The 22,882-nt window shown below is 39.1% G+C and overlaps 1 protein-coding gene across 2 annotated transcripts; it reads right to left on the minus strand.

Annotated features, from left to right (window-relative positions):
- Positions 1-995: 995 nt before the first annotated feature.
- On the minus strand, positions 996-13,402 carry LOC120313448 (butyrophilin subfamily 1 member A1-like). 2 transcript variants are annotated; one of them, XM_039355367.1, is made up of 5 exons: positions 13,022-13,402; positions 12,761-12,844; positions 5,890-5,976; positions 4,497-4,571; positions 996-2,920 (listed from the first exon to the last, which is right to left on the minus strand). In XM_039355367.1, exons 2-5 carry the CDS (start codon positions 12,834-12,836, stop codon positions 2,397-2,399), a joined length of 762 nt encoding a protein of 253 aa, XP_039211301.1. In that variant the 5' UTR covers positions 12,837-12,844; positions 13,022-13,402; the 3' UTR covers positions 996-2,396. The 2 variants fall into 2 exon arrangements, with proteins under 2 accessions (XP_039211301.1, XP_039211300.1); XM_039355366.1 differs by having other exon boundaries at positions 12,761-13,402.
- Between the last annotated feature and the right edge of the window lie 9,480 nt (positions 13,403-22,882).

Raw genomic sequence — 22,882 nt, forward strand, 5'->3', positions numbered from 1 at the left:
CTTGCCTAAAACCTTTTCGCTTTAAGCCTCCACTGCCATGTGCAAAAAAAAAAAAAAAGATTCAATCAATCAATCAATTTCAACTTCTCACAGGAAAAAAAAGATCTCACAAAGTTGGAATTGATTAATTAAACTTTTTAGTCCCACCCAGTCTGCCATTACCACCACAGCCATGCCCACCCACTGGGCCACACCCACCCCATGGGCCATGCCCACCCGGCAACCAACGATACATAAGTGGGTTTTGGATTGCAGTTTGGGCACTCGGTCTCTAAAACATTCGCCATCACTGCATCAGGAGAATCACGAAAGCAAATACAGTAGGTGTTCAATTTCTCATAAGCAAAGAATTTGACTTATATTATTAGCATTTCTATAATGAGTTGAAGAGCAGAGTTAGATATGACACTCTTAAGTCATTGTGAACAGCTGGGAAAATAGAAATTCTGAATAACATTAGAATGTTCACCAAGAACAAGATAAAGAAACACAAAAGGAAGAAGTTGATGCAGAAGCTGATGGTCGTCTTGAAGGAAACAACGTCCCTTGAAAATTTTGGAAAGAAGGCTTGCCCTTTACTTTCCTTTATGGAAGGTCAACCACTGTGTGCCTAGATTTACCTGGATTGAGATTTTCATTGAATATTGGCACTTTCAGTGCTTAGAGCAACCTAACTTAACGGAAGTATGTTGAAAATATCGCCCAGAGCGATAATTCTGAGAATAATGCACAACTGAAATTGATGGCTGTTTTCCCAATTTGATTGCTCTTTAACCTCTTTCAAGGGTGGTGAGACAAAGGCAGGTTTTGCAGAATCAGCATTTCTAATGGGGATAAGGAATAATTGGGGATGGGATAGACCAGGGCTTTTCAACCAGTGGTATGCTCATCAAGGTAACTTCTTTCTTGCACTTTTATCCCAAAAGAAAAGACACAGTTGCCCAGAAAAGGTTTTACTGCAGTTACAAACTTTGTAACACATCAAAGAGCCATCCTGGACAATGGCAGAAAGGATTCTGTGACAGAGAACCTCAGTTAACAGTTGAGAATACATGTCGGCAAACACCCAATGAATGTTACAAATGGGGCAAAAGATGTTCACAGACAATATATATTTACTTATTGGAAGATTTCAATAGTTGTTTGGAAGGCTAGAATTATGGGAGTTACACTCCCTAATACATTTGCAGGAACCCACATTTTGCTGGAGAGAATTGTTGAGAACACCTTGGACTGCAAGAATGTTTCAATATTAGAAGGATTGTGTTAAAGTTGGGGGGGGGGCAACAGACACAAGTTGGCTGGATGCTGTCACTGGTGACACCTGAATGAGCTTACAAGGACTCAAAGAAACAGTTCTGCCAATCCTGGAAAAATGTCCATTGGATCATGATGAATCTGAACTAACTAAACTAAATGATTGGGGAAGGGGGTAGGGCTTTATTACCTTATAAGCCATCCTAAGTTAATATTAAAAATATGACAAAAATTGGGTTCAAGCTACTGAAATTACTGCAATACTAAATAACATGATCAAATTCACAAATCACCTAAGTCATAATATGGTTTATTTCATTTGGGCTTAGGTAAAATGTATTTCAAAAGGTAGCCATATCTGCCTAACCTTATGTGAATAAGAAAGATCAGACTTGGATCATATTTATATTGGGAATCTTCATAGAACACTAAGATTCAAGAGTGGAATTCTATCTTGACTACTCAAGGTACTGAAAATTGAATAGTTGACAATTCCCACTTTTTTTTTCTTCATGCAAACTTTCTTATCACAAATTGCTACATAAGCAAGTTGGTTGTGTGATGCCCGCAAGTACTGTGATGCATGGATCTCATGATATCACTCATGGGAACATAAAATGTTTGTGCTCTATCTGAAATCCTGAACAATGCTGCCAATATGTGATATTTCAACCACAGTTTGCATCACAACCAACCTGCGTGACTGTCCCCACAATCAACCTGTGTGATTGTCATGGACCATAGCTGGGAATATTGTGGAAATACAATGGACCTCTGTTGGAAAGACTCATATTTTGAAATTACAGAAGCTTCTTCATATCTGCAGAGATACCTGCATATCTTACTCTTATGGCTACAGAGAATTAACTTGGTTGCAACCTTTTATGCACTCTAGAATAGGTTTCCCCAAACTGGTGACTTATTTATAATTCCCAAATTTTCCTGAAGGTATTAGGTGAAAGGTTGTATGGATGGTTGAAGTAAGCATCTCTGCAACAGCCATGACTGCATAATGTTCACAGTCCCAAGTAGTATAATCCACAGGACCATCTTCCAAACGTGCTAGACCACAGCTCCCACCATACCTAGCCAACAGAGTGTCATGAGAAAGAGCTCCCTTTTTCATTAAGTAGTGGGCATTAGGGATGAAGCATCAGCTCAGTTCCGTCCCAAACCCGGAACCAGGGATAGATTATTTCTCCAGAGAAGGATGCGTTTGAGAAAAGGAATATGGTAGTCTTTGTTTCTACATTGAAAAATTCCACTTCTTGATAGAGGTAATCCACAAACACACGAATCCTCCGGGGCTTCTTTTCAAAAGAAATCTTGGTGTGTTGTGGCTCAGTAAAAGCTATGTAATTTGCTTTCTCCCAATATTCTGCAATAGCCCAGATGCCTTCTTTGGTGCTAAAATCCGTCAATCCTTTTCTCTTCACTGACTCCCTGGCAACTCCCACCGCCCATTCTCCATCGTGTTTTATTTCCACCTCCCAACAGTGTTTTCCTGATTTAAACCCAGTCTGGCCCAGAACCCATACCCGCAGGTTAAATCTTTTATCACTTTCAGGAAGTGATTGTTCTTCCTTTCCCCATGTCGCAGTTTTCCGATCCCTAGAAATGACAATCCGGCGATGAGCAGTCTCTGGGTCAAAGTTCATGGAAACTACAGGAGAAAAGCAAAATGATGAAAGATGCATCATCTGTAGCTGATGTAAATTATATAAATTGCCACAAATGATGCAAATTCATGCAGTTAAATGGAATTTCAATTATAATGGACATTGGACATTCATGCACACCCTTCCCCTACATGGTCAAGTTTTGTTGCATTATTTAAATTTAAATAATGCAAGATTTTATTGTATTCTAAGAGAAAAAGCTACAAATAGTGTTAATAAAAATAAATCTAAGTTTAAAAAGTATACGATGTATATTTTGATTCCATAAGTGGGTTTATTAAAAAGCAAAACAGTCTCAATATATATTTGTCAAACAATGATGTTAGAAATGTTAAGCGAACAAAAGAAATTGTTAAAATTCTAAGACTTTTATTGGATATACATAGATTAAATTATGATCCATTTAAAGGGTTTATTTATGTCTTGTCCAGCCCTAATAATCCCAATGAAATAATTTTATTTATGGGGCCAAAGACATTTCACAAATTCCTTTATCATTCTTGGGGTCATGATATCTCAGAGTTCAGAACCTCTGTGTGATAGTGATAGTGGTGGTGAACCTATGGCACGCGTGCCAGAGGCGGCACTCAGAGCCCTCTCTGTGGGCACGCATGCCATGTCCCTGAGATATCAATCATCCCTCTTCAACCAGCTGCCCACTAACTTGTCGAAGTCCCACGTGGCCGGATGTATCCCAGCACAGCTGATTTCCCTCCCCCAGTCCCATCCCTCCTGGCCTCACATGGTCTCCTTTTCTCAGGCATGACTCAGGCATTGCCTCCACAGCTGTCAGCTGGCCTTTCAGCTCAGAGACGGCTTCTCTGAACTGATGGCAGTGGGCTGCAGAGCCCCAGAGTGCACCAGTCGAGGGGCCAGCAGGCTGTGGCTGCTGACAGACACTGTTGGCCCCCATGTGCTCGTTGGCCTCTGTGTGCGGGGGCCAATAGTGTTAGGCAGCAGCTGCCCCGGCCCCTGCCTTGCCTTGCCCTGTGACAATGGCACCCCCGCCCTGCCTCGCCTTACCCCGCAGGATAAGCCTCCTGTCCACCACCCCACCTGCCAGAGATCCCCTGGATCTCCCCCAATCCTTCCTGGCCCCCACAGGTGTCCCTCCCCATGAGCAACATCGAGGTGACCATGCCCACTTTTGCCACACCCACCCAGTCTGCTATGACCACCACAGCCACGCCCACCCAGTGGGCCACGCCCACCTGGCACCCAGCGATAAATAAGTGGGTTTTGGGTTGCAGTTTGGGCACTCGGTCTTTAAAAGGTTCACCATCACTGCCCTATGAGAATATTTGGATTTGCATGTGTTGTGTAAACTTAAAAATTAGGGTAGCTGAGTAAAATCATGTGTCATGTGACTACAGCTTTTTACTATTGTAAAGTGTAAGTTGCTGTGATTGTCTTTTCCAGGACATTCATAGAGAACTGGATCAATCTTTTGTTCTAAATTATGAATAAATTACATTGATTTGCTTTGGCTATCGGTATTTTAACTCCTGACTTCAGAAAATTAAACAAGAAAAAAACCCAAAATAAATCATTTAAAATTACCTATTAAAGTTCCTGGGATCCATCCACATGAATTGGTTGAAGTCGATGGGTAGACAACACCTTGTATCTGAAATACTTTTTAAAAAGTTTAGGTTATACGATGGGAAATGATATATATATTCAATCATTATTTCAGCTCAAAAGTAGTATATAATCATTCATTTGCATATAAAATGCAAATACAAAATAGAAGCTTAGTTTGCAAGATTACAAAAACTATCATAAAATGGATTTTATAAATCTGAAATTTATGCCAATAAAGATAATTGAAACAGTAAGGATTTTTGCAGCCCAGACCTGGTTGCTATTAAACAGAGGGGAATATGTAGTAAGAAATGGTCAGCTAAAAAAAAAAAATCTAAATCCCAGACATAAATGTAATTTGAGAAAATATCTCAGACAGTACCCTTCTTATTTCTCATGAAAATAAAGGGAGGAAAGGAATAAAGAGCATTCAATTTTGCAAGATTCTGTTACTGTAATCATATAATAAAAGTAATATTAGCATTCAAAAGTTTGGTTTTCTATTCTGCTCCACTTTAAAGGGTCAATGAATGGTTTCTCCCAAACCTTTATGGAAATACAATCTTCCTGGCTATAGGAATTTTTTTAAAAAAAAAAGATATAACAGGGCAGCTGGTAGCTACCTAGTGGGAATCAACCAGTGATATCAGAATGGGGTGGGGCAGACTTACAAAGCAGCGTTGTGGCATTATATTGTAAATTCTGTCTACTTTGTACAAGGAATGTGTCATCAGCAGCATGTGTAAAAGGAATGGAGCTCAAGGCACAGCCATGCAACACTGGTCTAGTGGTTTTGTGGAAAACAGCAAGATCACATAAGGGAGATGCTGCTGATGGAATCAGCTTAACATCCAGAAATGCAACCAACAAAGCATTTCCATGACATAGAAACATTGATGGTCAAAGCTTCACCCGTTATCTTTTGAAGAACTGAAGGAATACGGGATTGGCTCAGGAACAGTCTTGGAATTAATGAGGGCCACATAAAGTTTTCCCAGATTTTACTCCCACAATGCCAACTCTGTCACAACACAATGTCTGAAGGCAAGCTGTTCCACTGGTTAATTCCTAGTAGTGAGGACAATCAACCAGTGGAACAGCTTGCCTTCAGATGTTGTGGGTTTTTCATCACTAGAGGTTTTTAAGAAGAGACGATAGCCACTTGTCTGAAATGTTATAGGGTCTCCTGCTTGAGTTGGACTAGAAGACCTCCAAGGTCCCTTCCAGCTCTATTCTGATTCCATGAAATGGATTTGGTGGAAGAGAGTGGCTTGGCTGGACTCTAGGGCTTAATGAAGATCTGAGCTTTTATCTCTCCAATTGAAATCCATCTCTGTAACCCACTCCCCGCCTGATCTCAGATACTTACCTATCAGAAGAACAATTAGGGCCACATTCAAAGCAATGCTTCCTCCCAGTGTGACCCAGACTGTGATTTTCCAGCATTTCGAAGGACCTGTGGAATTAACATATCATCATGGACCTTCCACCAAAGGCTTGCAAAGTTACAAAGAGTGAAAATATTCATAAACTCTCCTAGTGACCAGGTTCTCATATTGTTCTAACCCATGGCATGCTTAAACATGATTTGTTGAATAAAAGCTATGATTGGCTGGGATTACCTATCACAACAGGTTATAAACCATGGTTTATATAACCCAACAGCTGGCCTCACCCAATATGCTAAGTGAAAGCCAAGGAACAGTGGCTCTTGCCTCCTCCCTTTCCAGTCTATTAAAATACCTTAAGCACACAAAGACCTGTCAAGAATTGGGACCAACCTGGTGACTGGCTATATTGATGAAAAGATATTCTCTAATTGGGCAATGTTGAGAGTTGGCACTTATCTTCACAGTTCCTGCCTGCCAGCCACTTCCATCCATTGTACCACTCATTGGTGGACTCAAACACTACTTTAACAATTGATTTGTTAAAGACTGAAGGCCTGAAGCTCATGATCTTCACCATATTTCTACCTCATCACAAGCCCAACACATTATGTTGTGGCTTAGCTACTATGTGAAAATACATTTCTTACTTAAGAATGAATATTTAACAATTTAAAATGTTATTGTTGGGGGAGGAAATATCTGCATTTTTTTTTCAAAAATTGTTGGGGAACAAAAAGGGTGAACTAGAAGCAATAGTACACAGGGGAGGGTATGACATAGTTGGCATAACAAACCTGGTGGGATGAAACCCATGAATGGAATGGACTGATAGATACAAATTGTTCAAAAGAAACAGGTCTGCAAAAAGAGAAGGAGGAGTTGCACTATATGTAAGAGAACACTACATATCTGCAGAAATGCACATGATCAAAGATAAAATCTCTCCAGAATGTATATGGGTCAATATAAAAGAAAAAAAAGTGACATGGCCATAGGTGTATATTACACGCCACCCAACCAATCAGAAGAAATAGATGAACTCTTTGCCAACCAGTTAACAAATGCATGCAGGAAGCATACCACAGTAGTAATGGGAGGCTTCAACTATCCAGATATCAACTGGGAGACAAACTCTGCAGTGAGCGGGAGATCAAACATTCCTAACCAAGATAGCTGACAACTTTGTCACCCAAAAAGTGAGGAGGGAACTAGATGTAAAGCTATATTGGACTTAATCCTTACAAACAGAGAAGAAGTGATAGAGGGAGCAGAAATTACCGGAACCTTGGGCAAAAGTGACCATGTCATACTGGAATTTAATATAATGCAAACACTAGCAATAGACAACAATCCAACCAATGTCCTAAACTTCAAAAGAGCTGACTTTAACAATCTCAGAGAGAATCTAGGAAAAATCCCACGGATGAAAATCCTAAAGGGGAAAACAACCCAGGAAGTGTGGGAAACCCTGAAAAATGTGATCACAAAAGCCCAGACCAGCAAAATACCACTGAAAAAGAAAAACAAGAAATCCAAGAAGAAACCAGCATGGTTCTTTCTAACAAACTAAAAGACAAAAGGACAAATACAAAAAATGGAAAGAGGGGCACATAACTAAAGCCAACTATCAGCAGCGAGAACATGCAAAGATGAAGTCAGGAAAGCAAAGGCTCAGAATGAACAAAGACTTGCAACAGAAATCAAGGACAATAAAAAAAATTTCTTCCAACATATTAACACCAAGAAAAAAAATCAAGGGAACTGTAGGCCCACTAAAGAGAGAAGATGGCAAGGAAATTAAAGGCAACAGGGAGAAAGCCGAGCTGCTTAACTCATACTTTGTGCCAGCCTTCGCACAAAAAGAAACTATAGCCCAATAACCAAAAAAAAAAAAAAAAAAAAAAACCCACTGCAAAAGGCATACTAGAAACAAAATTTAAAATAAGCAAGAAAATGGTAAGGGAACACCTATCCAACTTTGATGAATACAAATCACCGGGACCCGACAGGCTACATCCCAGAGTTCTGAAAGAGCTCGCAGATATTATCTCAGAATTGCTGTACTATATCTTTCATAAACACTGGAGCACCTGGGAACTACCTGAGGATTGGAAAAGGGCTGATGTAGTCCCTATCTTCAAGAAAGAAAAAAAAATGGACCCAGGAAACTATAGACCAATCAGTTTAACATCAATACCTGGGAAGATCCTAGAAAACATAATCAAAAAGCAGATTTGTGAACAACTAGAAGCAAACAAAGTCATAACTAGTAGCCAGCACAGGTTTGTTAAAAACAGATCATGCCAAACAAATCTCATCTCATTCTTCGATAAAGTGACTAAACTAGTAGACCAGAGAAATAGAGTGGATGTAGTATACTTAGATTTCAGTAAGGCATTTGACAAGGTAGATCACAACCTACTCCTTGGTAAGCTAGGAAAAGGTAGAATAGACATCATCACCACCAGATGGATCTATAGCTGGCTAACAAACCATACTCAGTGAGTAATCCTCAATGCACTACATCCACATGGAGAGAAGTAAACAATGGGGTACCACAGGGTTCCATCTTAGACCCAGTACTCTTCAATATCTTCATAATTGACTTAGATGAGGGAATTGAAGGGGAACTCATCAGATTTGCAGATGACATCAAACTGACAGCAATAGAAGACAGAAGACAAACTCAGGATCCAAAAAGATCTTGACAAACTTGAACAATGGGCCCTATCCAACAAAATGAGTTTCAATGTGGAGAAAAGCAAAATCTTACATTTAGGCAGGAAAAACCAAAGGTACAAATACAGATTGGGTGAGACCTGGCTTAAAAACAGTAATGTGAGAGGGACCTTGGGAGTCCTAGTGGACGATCACTTGACTATGAGCCAGCAGTATGCAGCAGCAATCAAAAAAGTTAATACAGTCCTGGGTTGTATAAACAAAGGCATAGAATCAAGATCACACAAAGTATTATTACCGCTTCATAAAACCCTAGTAAGATCACACTGGAATACTGCAGCCAATTTTGGTCACCTTATCACAAAAGAGATGTTGAGAGTTTGGAAAGAATTTAGAGAAGAGCAACTAAGATGATCAAAGGCCTGGAGACTAAAACATATGAAGAATGGCTACGGGACTTGGGTTTCGATAGTTTACAGAAAAGAAGAAATAGGGGAGACATAATAGCAATGTTCCAGTATCTGAGGGGCTGCCACAAGGCAGAGGGGGCCAGGTTGTTCACCAAAGCACCAGAGGGAAGGATGAGAAACAATGGTTGGAAACTGATCAAAGAGAGAAGCAACCTGGAACTAAGGAGAAACTTCCTGACAGTGAGGACAATCAACCAGTGGAATAGCTTACCTTCAGAAATCATGGGTGCTCCATCACTGGAGATTTTTAAGAAGAGATTGGACATTCACCTGTCTGAGACGGTATAGGTTCTCTTGCTTGAGCAGGAGGCTGGACTAGAAGATCTCCAAAGTCCCTTTCTATTCTATTCTATTCTATTCTATTCTATTCTATTCTATTCTATTCTATTCTATTCTATTCTATTCTATTCTATTTTCTTCTACTTATCACCTACCCAACGTCTACTTACTTAGCATCCATCTGTCTGTCTTTCTAAATGCTATTAAAAGTTTTACAAAGAACATAAAAATTAACATAAACTGTAATAAAGACTACAGAAGCATTTTCAACCATGGAAATGTTTTTGATAGATGAGAAGCCAACGAAACAATGGAGTACTGGTAGTCCTTGACTTACAACAGTTCATTTAATGACCGTTCAAAGTTACAACAGGTACTGAAAAAGGTTACTAATTACCATTTTTCACCCTTATGACCATTGTAGCATCTCCATGGTCATGTGATCAAAAATTGGATGCTTGGCAACAGCCTATGGCATCTTCAACAATGTACCAAATGGCTTAACAATACAGTAAAAAAAAGAAACTTTTCATCTCCCAGAAAATTAGCTTTAAAAAGAAGAAACTTCTCCTATTGAGGAAGGAAACTTTGGAAGGAGCGAAATTGATTAGTCAACAAAGAAATACTTCTGACAAAATCATTTCAGGTTGGCAGACTGTCAAGTTTCTCTTACATTGCGTAACTGGGTACACTTCTTCCTGGAAAGTTTGGCAAGAAGAGGAGGCAACATGAAAAGACACTTTTCTCAATCCTTTGACATACTGTAATTGTGGGTGTCTATAGTTTTGGTGGTTTTTGTCAAAAGGACAAACAGAGCACTGTGCCATTTTACCACAAATTCTGCAAATATAAGAGGGGCAGAATGTGTATCCCAACATCCTGATATTCTTTCATCAGATGCTTCCTCCTTGCCTGCCCTCTCCTTTTCCTCTATCTAATTCCTCCTTGCCCACATGATTAATATTATACTGTTTCTGGTCTGCTGCTGCTATCTCTGGGCTACTTATTTAGAACAGAACAGAACAACAGTTGGAAGGGACCTTGGAGGTCTTCTAGTCCAACCCTCTGCTCAAGCAGGGGACCTTATAACATTCCAGACAAGTGGTTGTCCAGTCTTTTCTTAAAAGCCTTCACTGGTGGAGCAACCACAACTTCTGGAGGCAAGTCAATCCACTGATTAATAGTTCTTACTGTTAGGAAATTTCTCCTTAGTTCTAGGTTGCTTCTCTCATTCAGTTTCCATCCATTGTCTTTTATTTTATTCACATGTATTTTTTTTCTTTATTTTATTTTTTATTATATTTTGTTTACCAGTTCAGAAGTTTGCAGTTTTTTTTAAAAAAGGTTTCCCACTGTTTCCACCCCTCACTCCAATAAGCTGCCATAGTATTTTCTCATGAGTAGGAGGAATAGAATATCAGCAAGAGCCAAATTTGCCATGAACCCTGTAGTGAAGGATGTTTCTTATTAATATATAGAAAACCCGAATAACCAAAGACCTACATACAAACACCCGCAAAACTTCAGAAAACACACACACACACACACACACACACACACACATATATATATGAAAAATGAAGACCAGGATAAAAATAAACAGGACCGTTTAATATAAGTGAGTAAAAAAGCCTGTGAGTAAAGAAGGTTACTGAGCTTTCATCAGCCAAACTACTGACGCCATTAGAGTTAGACTGCTAGGTGATTAGGGAACTTGCCTATATACAGATGTCTGTCTCTGCGCCTGGCTCCTCGAGTGTGTCATCGGCCCATTAGCTATGTTACTCATATATATAAGTCCCCTGCCCATTTTGGGGGGGGACAGCCAAATGGAGACACTGAAAAACATGCTATATCAGAATTTCTCAATCATGGCAACTTTAAGATGGTAACTGGCTGGGAAATTCTAGGAATTGAAGTCCACACATATTAAACTTGAGAAATACAGTGCTGTACCAGTAAACTGCAAGTCATAGTTTACAAACCACAATGACTAGCTTCCCAGAATATTCTTAGTTAAAAAAAAACCCAAGCTAATACAGTATTATGTGGTTTGTTATGATTTAACATACAATCTATGAGCCCAATAAATAGAATGGTGATTATTTTGGGTACAGAATAATTAAAGGACTGTACTTGCATTCTGTACTTCTGTACAGGCTGTCCTTGACTTAACAACATTTTGTTTAGTAACCTTTCAAAGTTACAATGGTGCTGAAAAAAATGACTTATGGCCATTTTTCACAGTTACGATCTTTGCAGCATCACCATAATTATGTAATCAAAATTCAGACACTTAGCAACTGGCTCATATTTATGATGGGTGCAGTGTCCCATCATAAATGGGTGACATGGTCACCTTTTCTGACCTTCTGACAAGCAAAGTCAATGGGGAAGCCAGATTCACTTAACAACTGGGTTACAAACTTATCAACTGCAGTGATTCACTTAACAGCTCAGGCAAGAAAGCTCATAAAATGGAACAAAACAAATTTCTCACTTAACAACAGAAATTTTGGGCTCAGTTGTGGTCGACTACCTGTACTTAGCACACTAAGAGATTGTGTGCCAAAGGAATTTGTAAACTATGGTTTGTGGTTTAGTTTTTAATATGAAGAATTGTTTCAAAGTATTTTTTGTCAGAAGGTAACATGTGGGGAAACCTAAACTAAATCTAGAATAGTGAGAGGTAATTGACTTTGAAAATGACCACCTCTCCTTTCACAGAAATAGCTTTGGTTGGAATGATTTTTTGGCAATTCTGCAAGTTTTAGAAGGATTTGAAGTGCCACAATTTTTAATTCTACCCAAAAAAAAGTGAATTATATTGTCTATGAATTGAACCATACATCAGGCTAAGCACATCTTCATGCAGAACACTCAACCATTAACCATGTTTTAAATTTCTGCCTTCTACAGAATTTTTTTTAGAAGACTAAGAGCAGCTTAATCATTCCCTAACCATTAACTTGGGTTCCGATGATATACTTGACTATGGCCAAAATAGGATAAACCCTAACAAACCACAATTAAAGATTGTGATTAAGGCAACACTCCATTACAATCTAATGTAAGCTAAAGCCATTTGATAATCTGATCCACAGCCCTATCATGAAATTCCAGTCACCAATCTGGAGTTTACATACATTGCCTATGTAATTTATGCTGTTTGCATAATTAGTATAAGCTGAGCTTCATGGGTGAGGTAGTTGTGAATTTGCATCTTTGTAATTTTGTTCATACTCTACCCTGCCCACATTCCAGAGTTGTACTGTAATCACAACATACCCAGAAGGATACTAAATAAATTGAAAGGGCTACTGTAATTCTTCATCCCAAGTGGTCTATCTTTATTAAGATCAATATAACCAACATTATTATTAAATAGCCAGCTAAAACCAACAGAAAATTCAGTCATTACCTTGTGTCTTGGGACTAGCATCCATGTAGACATTTCTTGTAGGTTGTACTACCATGTAACCATCTGCATCTTCCATATTCTAATCTAAGCAATCCACAGGGAGCAAGTCATGCAAAAAAGATCATTCCTGAACATTAAACTAAAATACTAGTTTTCAGTTCCTCTTCAGTAGAACTGCTCCCCCGTGAGTGGGTGCTTTTCCTTCCTTCCTGAATCTAAAGTTTCAGTGACATCTGTCAAAGAATTTTAAATCGGTCCTACCTTTCTCTTAACTGGAGAATAGCTCTCATGATAAAACCACAAAACCCAGCACATTTGTGGTGGTGAAAGAGGAAGTGAAGTCTGCACAGACTGGGAAAATGCCTTTGATTCAAAGGAAAGCAATTCAATAGCAATCCCCTGCTAGGACTGAGCCACTAGGATCTGCAAAGAGGCCACAAAAGCAATTCAACAGTGGGGAAAAAAGACAACCCACATGTAGAGTTTCTCCAAACAACTGCAGAAAGAAAGGATAGGGAGGGAGAGAAAAGTCCATCCTATAAGTATGTAGAAAAAGAGCAAGATGGCTTTTCAAATGCAAATGGAACTTGTTTTGCTACAAGAGTTAAATATCTGGTGAAATGTGAAAGACTTAGAGGCTTAGCAAATAGTCAAGACAGGAAAATATCAAGGTAAGAATACAGAAATACAAACATATAGTTTCTCGCAGAACAGATAGATTGGATGAGGCAGAAGTAGGTATAAATTCTAGCAATAGGACAAGTGTAAATTAAGGCAGGCAGAAAGAAAATAAGTAGGAAATAGGCACAACCATAGAGTTAGCAATATGATTAAAGGTAAATAGTTATACTTTAATTTTGTATAATAAAACTACCTCAATGGAACAAAACAAAAGCTAAGTCTTTGTGTCTCTGGACTGCACCAGCTTGAGAAATTCCTATAATCTTACACAGTGGAATAGGTTTCTTTGGACTTGCCAAGCCACTCCTAAAACAGGACAAGCCCTAAACCCAGCCAATGGGATTTTCCAAGTTTTTCAACAATGTCATCTGAAGTCTGTCACAATCTGATGTGAGTAATGCATCCTTCCTTGTGCCAAGTAATTAATTTGGGGCTCCAACCTGAGGTAGGGTTGTGCAAGAACAAATCAAACCCAGATACACTGTGAGGACAAGAGAGTTATTTATTCCCCAAAGCAAAAGAGTTCTCTAACCACAAAAATGGGGTCCAGAAAGGTTATTTTATAGGGGATTGGTCCTTGAGGTGGGCTTGAAGGGCATGGGTGTGTGTACTGCTGGTTCTAGTGTAATTCTATCAAAGAGTCAATCTTAATTGCCCCAGTGTCTTTCAGCTTACCATTCTTGCATAATAGGATCTGGGCAGCCTATTTGTGGGTTTTGGTTTAGCTGTGGTGGCGCAGATATTTCATTTATTTCACTATTTTTATGTACAGATAGTCTTTGCATATCAACTGCTTGTTCAGCAACTGATGGTGCTGAAAAAGAAGATTTATGACTGGTCTTCAAAGTTGTGGCCATTGCAGTTCAGGTGCTTGACAACCAGCATATAATTTACAACAATCACAGTATCAAGTGGTCACATGATCTCCATTTGTGACCTTCACAGTCAACTTCCAATAAACAACTCAATGGAGAAGCTGGCAGGAAGTTGCAAGTTGCAGTCACATGACATCACACTCAACAACTGCGGCTGATTCACTTCATGACTACAACAGGAACTGATGAGCTAGCATCATAAGTTGGAGCAATGAGATGACATTTCCCTTTATGAGGAGGTCACTGGACAACCAAATTGCTAGTCCCAGTTACCAATAGTTGGTAAGTGAGGACTACCTGCACTATCCCAATTGCAAGACCCTGGATAGTGCACAGCAAAGAAAACCCAGAGATTATGATCTTCCAACTCCAATATGAACATGATCAGATGCTAACCTAGGAATTGCTCACAATCATTTGAAGGGTTGAAGTCATTCCCTAGATGGTAAATGTGTTTTAATATTTTGCATGTGATTTTATAGCTTTATTGTTTTTAATATTGGTAGTTGTTTGGAGTCATGTATTCAAGACGGGTGACCATGTAAATCCAATATTAAATTGTTTTCAAACCTTTTTGGAATGAAAGAATCTTTTAATAGTGTATCAAAAAAAACAGGGTTTTTAAAATAATGAGTAGGTGTCAAGTTCCAGCTGAAAAGCCCAATGAAGCAAAACATAGAGACATTGTGATCTCTAATCTAAACTTTATTAGACATAGAAATAGAATGAAAGCTACTTCTGTCAATAGGGCGGGAAACAGATAATTAAAAGAGTAAAACTTTCCTTCCCCTCTCTGACAGCTCAGATCACATTGTCCAATTAATCTTCCAGCAATTAGCAATTGTTATGAGAAGAAACTTCAGTTTACCAAAACATCTCTTCAGTGGCTTCGGGTCTCACGCTGATAGGGAGCACTTGTGGGCCCCAAGTGGCTAAAACCTGGTTAAATGATGGTGGATCTAACTATCATTAGCATATAAAGACCTAGTTCCTCAGAAGAAATCCTATTGTTCCAGAAAAACATTGCAATTTTTGGACTTAAAGAAAGGCATTCAGAATACATAAACACATGTATGTTACTTGCATACAGTAATAAATCCAGGGTTGATCTTAGGTTTTGACTAACAAGAGAATTATTTATTTAATGTGTGTTATCTCAGTTATAAAAGTAACTCTTAGAGAACTATCATAGTAAAAAAATAGAATGCAAGGGAAATGTAGACGGGATTGGGCTCAAATAGCTGAATTTTGAAATTAGGCCAAGGTCTACATGCAGCTAGTTACGACATACATATTCTTTAAAAGAGTTCTAAAATCATTAAAAAACAAAATAACCAAGAGTCATAGAACTGAATAAAGCTTATTTGTTGTAAGGGAATATGTCTAGAGAATGCTACATATTTGAATAAGCAATATGGTAGGAGGCATCTGTGGTCTTCCAAGAGCATTTAGATAGGCATTGTCAGAAACGGAAAGAGCAGGTCTGGTACTCTTGTTTGATTCATCAATATTCCCCCCCCCCAAAAAAAAGCAGAATGCCTCCTAATGAGGCTGTCTTCTCTTTTTTCTATGAAGGGTTTTCTGTTTCAAAGTCTGGTCTTGTCTCTCTCCTCGAGCAAGGGGGGGGGGACCCCTGTGTGCCAGACTCTTAGGCCTTTGATGGAAAAAAAAGTTTTCGATGGCAGCTCAGGCAAGGATTGTATCTTACAAATCTCTTATTATTTGGCCTTTTTTTTTTTTTTGCTGATACCAAATGGACTTGTCTTCCAAAATGATCTACTAATGTTTACTCGGATAGTGGTACATCATTAAAACAATTTGGCTTTGCCAAGTTGATGTCTTTCATATATTTTAGACTTGATTTGTTTATTCCTATCTGCCACAACCTTTAACTAAATATAATCTGGGGACTTTGTGACTTAATGTATTAATATAAACTTATTTATCTATTAAAATATAATTAATGTATTACGAATGAGGTTTGGTGCTGCTTACGGAGAGCTGGTTGTCTCAGATGCAAAAATAATTTTCATCTGTGACAGTGTATCTGAACCGGGCAACTTTAAGAAGTGTAGCTGATTGGGGAATTCTAGGAGTTGAAATCCAGACCTTTTAAAGTTACTAAGATTGAGAAACACAGATCTATGGTGTCAAGACACCTCGCCTGGGTTCACTCAAGATGTTAAAAGTCTCAAATTTGCTTAATAAAAACTTGACAATGATTTCTAAACCTCTTCATGTAATATTTTGCATCCAAATAACCATATTATTTCATAGAATAACCTCCTACAGTTTGACAAGTAGGTAGCTTAGAAGGGCTGGAAATATATAAAAATAAATTAATAATACATTCATGGGTTAAATTGATGACCTTGGGACAAGGAATTTCTACAACAATCATGAACAATCCAACCCAGTTTTTAACTGAGCTTAGCAAAATCAACTTCCAGTCTCTGGATGAAAGTTATCCTGTGGTAACAACCACATTTACTGGCACTGCAGTTGCAGATTTTTTTAATTAATTAATTTTTATTTAATTTTCTTTTTACAAAATTAAAACAAATCTAATTTAAAGCCAAAAAAAGGAAAGGAAAAAAACTATATGTAAATATCACTTGAAATTTGAAAATAGCCCACACTGAACTGTGTAGCACAGTCAAACATCAGCAGCTGGCCACAGGAAATGTTTTAGGACTTTTGTATTATGTAATAAAATGCTTTATGATCATTTTTATGTCATAAAATGTTTTACAAAATTTCCCAGATTTTTATTCCGTGGGAGTCATGGGTCCTGGATTTTGGCTGCATTTTGTGTAAGATAGCCCATCTAAATTACCTTGATTGAAAAAGTGTTGCCCTATGATGCCCTTTTTTGACTAGTTAAAGGTTACAAACATGAGACTTTTAGTAGTATATTAGAAAGAGATTTCACTCATTCATTCATTCATTCATTCATTCAATTTGTATGCTACCCATCTCTCTGCCACGTGACTCTGGCTAGCTTACAATACCAATTATAGGAATTACAAAACAATTGTTTCGTGCACCACAAATTAAAAGATGTTTAAAATCAGCAGGAAAGCAACAATTAATTATCAGTTTGATTACTGAGTATCAGTTAAAAGATCATGGCAGAGACCTATAAAGTCTTTCCCTCTTCCAAAAACAGAGAGGGTGTGATCAATATGATAAATCCTCCTGTGTACAGTAAAAAAGAAAAAGTTAATTGAGAAAGTTATTTCAGTATTTTAGAATGTTAAATGTTCAATTCAGCTTCTATTCTCAAATGATTTCTGTTGTTTGTTTATCCTTTCCCGGTTCCTGAAGACAACCCTTGGAAAAAAAACACTTGTGCCCTATCTGCGAGAATCGTTTTACGCAGAAACCAAACCTAACCAGGTATCTGAGAATCCACACAGAAGAGAAACCATATAAAAGTCTGGAATGTGGCAAATGCTTTGGTTGCCATTCACACTTCACAAGCCACCAGATTGTGCACATGGGAGAGAAACCCTTCAAATGTTTGGTGTCCGATAAGCAGTTTGGCTGCAAAGTGCACCTTGCCAGACACCGAGGAATCTATGCTGGGGAAACACCCTACAACTGTTTGGAATGTGGAAAACATTTTGTTTGCCCGTCACAACTTGTGATCCTACTGGAGATACCACACAGTAGAGAAGCCTTATAAATGCTTGGAGTGCAAGAAATGTTTTGCTGATCCCTTGACTCTGGTGAGCCATAAGAGAATCCATACAGTTGAGAGATCTCACAAGTGCTTGGAGTGTGGAAAGAATTTTGTCCTAAGTGTCGTATGGAAAAGGAAGGTCTGTTCCTGAAATACTGGGCACGCTTATACTTGGTGTATACATTTTTAATTGGAAAACATAAGCATTGACTGGAGTCCTCTAACTCTTGTTTCAGTGTGTAACTGAGTATTTTATTTCCTTTTTTATTGTTCCTTCCAGTCTTCAATAAATTTATTTATGAGACTTATATACCGCTTTAAGTGCATATTTACATTGCCCCCAACAATCTGGGTCCTCATTTTACCTATCCCAGAAGGATGGAAGGCTGAGTCAACCTTGAGCCAGTGAGATTTGAACCACTGACCTGCTGAACACAGTCAGCTAAAGTGGCCTGCAGTACTGCACTCTAACTGCTGCGCCACCTCGGCTCTTAAAAAATGTATTTGGTTTAGTTTTACTTACCTCAGTATGCGCACAATTTATTTAAAAATGTTTCAATATTTAGAAATATATAATATTTCAGCAAACAATTTAAACTTTGCAAACATTCAATCCTTAAATAAATTTGCTCACTTGGTGCTATGAGTCATGTTTCTTTTTCTTCTGCTTCATTTATTAATTCACGTTCTTTGCCATTAACTCCTCTCAGCTTCCATATGTCACAGTCATCAGTTAGATGGGCTGACTGGGTTCTTACAAACGGTTCATGGATTTTAAAAATGCAATGATTCCTTTAAGCATTAGCAAATGATGCTTTTCAAGGCCATGAGCATGCATGTGCTTTCCACCCCTAGAATTCAAGTTTCTGTGTGAAAACCCAAAATTTTCTGGACCACAGGGTCTACCTGATCAGTCACCCATTGAGCAGGTTGCAGCAGAGTGCTGGAAGGGGGTAAGTGAGTCAGTCTTTCAGACAGAGAGAACAAATTACTGCTCCCCTCCCCTCTAACGTGTGAGGGGGGGAGGGGATAGGGATTACAACTGCCAGCCTGTCTTGGGAGGCCCAGGGACAGCAGCTGGTGCAGGGGAAGGATAATGGGGAGCTTCTTACTGAAAAAAAAGGTGAAAAAAATCCCCAAGCTAGGTGGTCCAAGGGAGCTTGGAAGATTACAGTTAGTAGTGAGGAGGAGGAGGAGGAGGAGGAGGAGGAGAAGGAGGAGGAGGAGGAGGAGGAGGAGGAGGAGGAGGAGGAGGAGGAGGAGGAGGAGGAGGAGGAGGAGGAAAAATGTGCAGGGGGCGGGTGGATGGATGGTCCGGGTGGGGAGTAAATGGGCTTCTTCTGGATGCCTCAGTTATTATGGAGACAAGAGGGAAGGCTGCAGCCTTCTGGATGAGGGTCTTAGTAGGGGAAAGTCCTCAAGGAAGGTCTGGAAAAATCTGTGATCTGAGAAAGGGCAGGAGGAAAAGCTCTTGGCTTCCCTGCTTTGCCAAGAGGGTAGGGGGGGGGGCTGGAAGGACTATAGCACCCATCCCGCCTAGCCAGTTTCTAGAGGAGCGAGAAGTTGGGAAGCTGATTGAAATGGGAGAGAGCCAGTTCAGAATAGTCCACTTGGAAAAGGTGGTTGTTCTGTTCGGAGGTGGAGAGAGGTTCTCCAACTCCAGGGCTCAGCCTCCTCCAAGCGACAGCAGAAGACAGATGGGCATTGTTGAAGAGGGGAGGGGTCCCTCTAGAAGGAATGAGGCAGTTCTCTCAACACTGGATTGCTGATTTTTTCCATAAAATGATGTATCCAATACTGAGCACAGTGACCAAAGTGAAAGTCTGATCCGAATAGAATAGGGAGGATTGCAAGGAGTCCTCAAATTACAACAGTTCATTTATTGACCAATAACGGCACTGTCAAGTCCCCAAACCTATACCTTGCATTTGTAACCAGTATTTACCCATTACTTTGGGGCCTACCATTCTGTTGGGAGGGGGGATGGCCTGGGGATGCTTTGCACTGTCTTTCTCCATGCCCTTCTCCCAGGAGAAGGAATGAGTCTCCCTTATCTGAGAGACGTTGGCAATTGGAGCTTGAAGGACACGAAAGGGAGAGAGACCTTGAGATGCATGCCAACAGAGCCAGTTACCAAAACACCGTACCACCTGTGGATTGGCTGGAATTCAAATGGACACTGGGACTCTGATGGGAGGAGGATTGATGGTGCTTTAACTATACTGCCTGCGTGGGATTTTCCCCAAATCTTGCCTTGATTTCCCTGCTATCATTAGCCCCTAATAAAAGTTCCTTTTGAGACAATGTCTGTTTCAAGAGTTCTTTTTGTTAGGTGGCTTAGTTAAAGTAGGTCCTTACAGGCACTGAAAAAAGTGATTTATGACTGTTTTTTCACATTTATGACCTTTGTAGCATCCCCATGGTCAGTGATCAAAATTCGGATACTTGACAACTAGTTCATATTTATAACAGTTGCAGTTTCCTGGGGTCATGTGATCACTTTTTGTGACCTTCTGACAAGCAAAGTCAATGGGCAAGCCAGATTCCAGCCTTGCCAACCTTGTTACTAATTTAAGAACTGCACTGATTTACTTAACAACTGTGGTAAGAAGGGTCATAAAATGGGGCAAAACTCATTTAACAAATGTCTCACTTACCAACATAAATTTTGTGCTCCATTGTGTTGGCAATTTGAGGACTACCTCTATTAGTTCTTACTATGCGTATCTTCCTGTAGATGTAACCCCAAATTACATTTTCCTTTGCTGCTGTCATTTAATACCAGTGAATCATATTACTTGGAATATCTGCTAAAATCCTTAGCTACTTTTCATATATATTGTTGTTGAGCCTTAGGTCTCCCATTTTCTGTTTATATTTGACGTGTTTTCCTGCCTAAATACAAAGTTTTATTATGTTTTTGTTAGTTAAAGATAATTTGTTTACTATTAATTTGTATATTTTTCACATTTCTATCCCAGTACAACCCAAAGACTCTGACTCTGACTTTACACAAAATATAAAAACCAAGAAAACACCCACAATGCAAAGTTCCATAAAAACAAGTAAATATAAGAATACAAATAATAAAAATAGAAGTTGATGGTACAATGATAGGCTCTCTGAAGCAACTCTTAACTTCTACATCATCAACACAGAAGGAGGAAGCCTGACCTCTACTGGTGGCAGCATCAATTTTGTCAAATAACCTGATCTCTTACTGGGGCTATTCAAGAAAATTGATTTTGCCACCAGAAAGCAATGCCTTCATGCTTCAATGTATATAAACTTAGTTTTCAGTAAGGTATTCAACAAAGTAGACCACAATCTACTGCTTGGTAAGCTAGAAAATCCTGACCCTATCCAAAAAAATGAGTTTTAATGTGGAGAAAAGCAAAGTGTCAGATTCCAATTATATTTCATTTCTAGCTACCTACTCTGATAAAAACCCATTTCTTACTCTCTCTGGATTCTGTCATACTACAAAAGGGGAGGAGAATAAGCAAGGGGGGTTTATGACTCTCACTTCCTTCCTTAAACTACAAAGTGACTGGATGTTGATTCTCATCAAGAGGACTGACCATAACAATATGGCCATCGCCTTTCATCTACTCTCTCTGAAGTCTCCCTTTTGCCGGCAATAAGGGAAAAGGGTGAAACAATGCAATGCCTGGGATCTGGGAAAAAGAGAGGATGAGTGATTGTTGCCCAGAAGAACTGTGAAGGATGGGAGAGAATTCCCCAGATCCTGTCTAGCATGCCTGCAATCATTTTCTCTTAATAAAAATGCCTGTTGGAAGAGACATTCCAAGAGTTCTGTCTTCTTAAGATGTAAAGTGAGGTGGGTCCTTACACAAAGTTTTACATTTAGGCAAGAAAAATCAAAGATATAAGTATAGATTAGGTGAGACTTGGCTCAAAAACAGTAACTATGAGAGGGACCTTGGAGTCCCTTCAGGGGCTGCTCCCCAAAACGCATTGCAATATGTCGAACAAAGATTGGTCCAGTTGCCATGATTCAACCTTTAGACATCCATTGGCCTGGATGATTGAGTCTTCATTGACATATTGCAACACATTTTGAAGAGAAACCCCTGACAGTGGTGTGGCAGGAATTGGTATATTCCAATAACTCTGACCCTCTGCCTAATTAATTTTTACACACACACTCCCACAAAAACTCAGTAATAAAGAATTGAACGAAGGGTCCTTGGTGCTCTCTGAGCCTGGCTGTTTTCTTGCAGATGTTTCATTACCCAAACTAGGCAACATCTTCAGTGACACTAAGGAGTGGTGTTTGCTCTCAGTTTATATTCTAGTGGCTTGCTACCAGAATATAAACTGAGAGCCAACCCCATATTACAACATTTAGTATTTCAAGAATTACTTTGGTGAGTAAGAGTTAGTCACACTTTCCAGAACTGGTCCCTTGAGGGAACATATAAACACTTAAATTGGAATTATACCCATGGGTCATAAAGGTTTCTCATGCAGAATCCACTCATTCTCCCTTTATCATTAACAAAATGATGGTGATTTAATCTATTTCCAGCAAAACCTCCAGAATTCCCTTGTCTCCAGGTCCCCTCTGAAATATAAGTGAGAATAGTTAATAACTCCCCATTAATAGAATTTGAAAAACATTTGGTGACTTTTCATATACAACCCCTGAAAATAACTCAAGTCTTGCAGAGACCATCAGATGGGATTGATGCAGGCAGGAGCTATACTAGCATATTTTATATTATGCTCCTTACATATTTGCTGCCAGGATATATCTCATCTTTGAGAGTTTCTTCTCTCTCAGAGCTATAGCGGATCTCCCTCATGGTATGGAAAATGTTGCTTCTCTTGGTGTCCTGTTTTCTCTGTGCAGCGTTG

The sequence above is a fragment of the Crotalus tigris genome, unplaced genomic scaffold (genome assembly GCF_016545835.1).
Source record: "Crotalus tigris isolate CLP2741 ecotype Arizona unplaced genomic scaffold, ASM1654583v1 scf7180000018682.9941245338:1185362, whole genome shotgun sequence".
Lineage (NCBI taxonomy): Eukaryota > Metazoa > Chordata > Lepidosauria > Squamata > Viperidae > Crotalus > Crotalus tigris.